General features: G+C 43.7%; 1 protein-coding gene across 1 annotated transcript; it reads right to left on the bottom strand.

Annotated features, from left to right (window-relative positions):
- Positions 1 to 205: 205 nt before the first annotated feature.
- LOC308357924 (dolichyl-diphosphooligosaccharide--protein glycosyltransferase subunit 4) lies at positions 206 to 593 on the bottom strand. The gene has a single exon (XM_080827811.1). It carries the CDS (start codon positions 565 to 567, stop codon positions 454 to 456), a length of 114 nt encoding a protein of 37 aa, XP_080683937.1. The 5' UTR covers positions 568 to 593; the 3' UTR covers positions 206 to 453.

Raw genomic sequence — 593 nt, 5'->3', positions numbered from 1 at the left:
GCTCCAGGACAGGTTGGATAGAACCAAATAGAATGCCTTACCAGAAAGTACACACATGAACTTGTCTTCAGTTTAAGCCTAAATTTATTTGGGATGGAAAATTATTCATTGGTTCTTGACTGGGTCCATATGTAAATCTGAGTAACCTAATTAATCCATTCTCACTGGAAAGTTGTTTTTTTTTTTGACCACAAAAAAATATATCTATATTTTTATATTGGGGGGAGGGAGTAGAAAAGAAACCCCTATACTGGGCCCTACACAGTGGCAGCTTCTTGTTCCATAGGGTTAAGGAAGACTTTGAGGAAATAAAAGTTGTTTGAAAAAATCCAGGTGTAGTTGCTTTGTATGTTGTGATGGGTAAAGGGGTGAAGTGAAGTGTGAAGGCCCCTCATACCCTCCATCTTGCCTCAGACTATGTCCTGGAACCCTGGGGCGGAGAAAGCACCACTTTCATTCCTGCTTCTTGGGATTGTTGACAGCCACGTAGTGATAGAGAACGACAAGCAGGAAGAGCGACACGCCCAGCATGTTGGCGAAGATGGCGAGCTGCACATCTGTGATCATCCTAATCAGCTGCGCTCCCCGCGATG

This window comes from Martes martes (genome assembly GCF_963455335.1).
Source record: "Martes martes genome assembly, chromosome: 17".
Classification (NCBI taxonomy): domain Eukaryota; kingdom Metazoa; phylum Chordata; class Mammalia; order Carnivora; family Mustelidae; genus Martes; species Martes martes.
This window is presented reverse-complemented; position numbering and strand designations above follow the sequence as displayed.